This window comes from Adiantum capillus-veneris, chromosome 8 (genome assembly GCF_014529385.1).
Source record: "Adiantum capillus-veneris isolate H3 chromosome 8, ASM1452938v2, whole genome shotgun sequence".
NCBI lineage: Eukaryota > Viridiplantae > Streptophyta > Polypodiopsida > Polypodiales > Pteridaceae > Adiantum > Adiantum capillus-veneris.
This window is the reverse complement of record NC_140938.1, coordinates 152,765,524-152,768,818: the sequence shown is the minus strand read 5'-3', so window position 1 is coordinate 152,768,818 and position 3,295 is coordinate 152,765,524. Positions and strand designations below refer to the sequence as shown.

General features: G+C 39.6%; 1 protein-coding gene across 1 annotated transcript; it reads left to right on the top strand.

Moving 5' to 3' along the window:
• Window positions 1-2,124: 2,124 nt before the first annotated feature.
• LOC147453184 (ruBisCO large subunit-binding protein subunit alpha-like) lies at window positions 2,125-3,295 on the top strand. Its single transcript, XM_086519103.1, has 3 exons — window positions 2,125-2,279; window positions 2,343-2,826; window positions 2,912-3,295. The coding sequence occupies exons 1-3, from the start codon at window positions 2,125-2,127 to the stop codon at window positions 3,293-3,295; spliced, it is 1,023 nt and encodes a 340-aa protein (XP_086375229.1).

The window sequence follows — 3,295 nt, the reverse complement described above, 5'->3', positions numbered from 1 at the left end:
ACATTTGGCTCCATCTAATTTTGGAGTATAATCTACCTACACACACACACACACTCACACTTCTACATTGTTTGACCTATACTCTCTTTAGCTTAGACTTTACTTACACTCTGCCTTGACCTCACTAATTATAATATAATCACTATTGTGATTATCTACTTGGACATTAGGTTCTATGTACTAGATAGGGGTTGATTCCTTGCCATATTGGGACACCCTTTATAGTAGACGTTTGGCTAGGCTTTGAGCTTGTGATGGGCATATGGCCCTCCTAAGTCTAAGGGTTAGAAGAACTACAAGTGATAGGCATTCTAACTCTCTAAATTGATTGCACTACACTTGGACATGAATTTTTTCTTATCTCTCTTTTCGAGATGTGTGGGTTGACATTTTACCAACCATGGAAGATGATTCTCTAGTGGTACTCATGAAAATGGGAAACTGGCTATTTGGAGAAAGGAAGATACAATCTGATACATTTTTTTTTGCACTTTTGGCCTCTCTTGGACCTTAACATTTGAGAGGCTCTTATTTGGGAAAAATTTATGCCTTTCACTTGCTCGACTTTATGCATACTTACTCTAGATGCCTTGTTCTTATTACGAAACATATCTAGTATAGAGAATATAAGATTTTAGGTCTTCTATTGCATTGAAAAGGTTTTGCACAGTGAATCTTTCACGATAATGATGGTGGGAGATGGCTTTGCCCCAAGCATGATGAGTGAAGTCTACATGAGATGATGGGGAGATACACAACCATCTACCATAACTTCGAGCCATGTTATTTAGAAGGTGAGTGATTGGCAATACCCACTCACTTTGTTTTTTTGCTTCTTTCAATTGTAATGGCTCTACTTCTTGTTACTATGAGTGCTCCTTCTTCATAGGTAACTGGCAAATCTAATGTGCTCATTATGATAAGATTAGCTTATCTTGATTGCTACATGCTTGTTGTTGGAATAAGGGATTTTGGTTGCAACATACACTCTACTTGCATGGATACTTAAAATGCAGCTTAAGTCATAACTGTGCCCATTAAGCCTTGATAAATTAAATGAATTTTAAAACTATGAATAAAATAGCATCAATGTTCTCTTGAAACAAGCTCTATTACACTTGGATCATACCCAAAAGTAATTCTTCTATGATTCATATAGAGTATCTTTATAATACCCAATAGTGTTCGATTATTTTGTTTATCTTGTATATTTTATTCTATAAAGGTTATTATGCCATATAGAAAAATCAAATGTGCATTAAATCCTGATCATATTAGTCATAATTTATGACTATTCCTTGATATCTTTATCGAGTGTGTAATATACTCAAGGGGAGACCTAAGGATTATCATCACCTACACTAACACTTTCATATTTATCAATATTTGGGTTAGCCTATCACAAGCATTACTAGTAGAAAGATATTCCATGCATTTTGCATGTGCTAAGTGAGCAGAAAAGAAGGAAAACTATAGTAATCTACACATTTAGTAGGAAATATTGGTACCCATACCTGCTAGTATAACCCATGTCAGTAAGTAGCTAGTTAGATTCTAATTAGTCACATAATTACTCCTTTGCACTTTGAAACATAATCCTTATTGAAAGCCAATATCTTCCATTACTAGTGTGTGTGTGTGTTGAGTGCTCCCTTGGATTGACATAGATTATATTAATGTGTATAGCTATGCTATTAGACGTCCGTCGCGGCGATTCGCTAACAAAATCCATGCTATAAAAATGTTGTTAGCCTCATGTAAAAGTCCACCTTCACTCATGATTCTATATTGTGAGGACTTGTGCTCGCTTCCTTAATGTTGGAATTTTGGTTACTTCATTAGCGTAGCAGCCTATTTTGAAATTCTGGCTGGAGATTCGTCCAGGTGGCCTCGGCTAGAATAGCGGCTTTTGCAGTCGTTCTCTCGCTCTCTCTCTCTCTCTCTCTCTCTCTCTCTCTCTCTCTCTCTCTCTCTCTCTCCTGCGTTGATAGAAAATCCGTCTCTTGGGATAGTTTTCTACAATGTTAAAATACTCTCCTTCTTTTTCTTCTTCTTCTCTCTCCCTCTCCCTCTCTCCGTTGATAGAAATCTCGAACTGTCAAGGGCCGTGATGATATCAAAGCTATGGTGACTATTTCTTCCGGTAATGATGATGCCATAGGTACCATGATTGATGATGCCATCGACAAGGTTGGTCCAGATGGTGTGTTGTCAATTGAATCATCATCGTCCTTTGAGACGACAATCACAGTCAAAGAAGGAATGGAGATTGACAGGGGGTATATCTCCCCTCAATTCGTGACTAACTAGGAAAAGCTCATTCTGGAATTTGATAATGCAAGAATCCTTGTCACTGATCAGAAATTAGCCACCATCAAAGACATTCTATCAGTTCTAGAGAAAGTTTCACAGCTGAATGCTCCTTTGGTGATTGTTGCTGAGGATGTATCAGGAGAAGCTTTAGCAACTCTGGTGGTGAATAAGATGAGAGGAATTGTGAAAGTGGCTGCTCTCAGAGCACCAGGATTTGGTGAGAGACGGAAAGCCTTACTGCAGGGCATTGCCATCATCACTGCTGCTGAGTTCATAGCCAGTGATCTTGGCTTGAAGCCTGAAAGTGTTACTGTTGAGCATCTGGGGATTGCCCGGAAGGTGACAATGATCAACAACTCAACAATCATTATCGCCGATGCAGCCACCAAGGATGAAATCCAAGCTCACATTGCTCAAATCAAGAAAGAACTTGCAGAAACTGACTCTGTATATGACCAAGAAAAGTTGTCAGAGAGAGTGGCAAAGCTCTCTGGTGGGGTTGCTGTCATTAAGGTGGGAGCAGCCACAGAGGCTGAGCTGGAAGATAAGAAACTCAGAATTGAAGATGCAAAGAATGCTACTTTTGCTGCAATTGAAGAGGGCATATATTGTTCCGGGTGGAGGGGCATCCTTTGTTCACCTTTCTACCTTGGTCCCTGGTATCAAGGACACAATAGTAGATCCTGAAGAGAAGCTTGGTGCTGATATTGTACAAAAGGCTCTATCAGCTCCCTCTGATTTGATTGCAGGTAACGCAGGGACTGAAGGTGCTGTTGTTATTGAGAAGCTTCTTGAGAGTGATTGGGAAATCGGTTACAATGCTATGACTAACAAGTATGAGAACTTATTGGAGGCTGGTGTCATTGATCCTGCAAAGGTGACCAGATGTGCATTGCAAAAATCTGGCTTCTCGTCCTCGCACGTGGCACATGACCGTTCTTTTGCTCATCTTTTTTATCGACGCCTCGCTTTCACGCAGTAA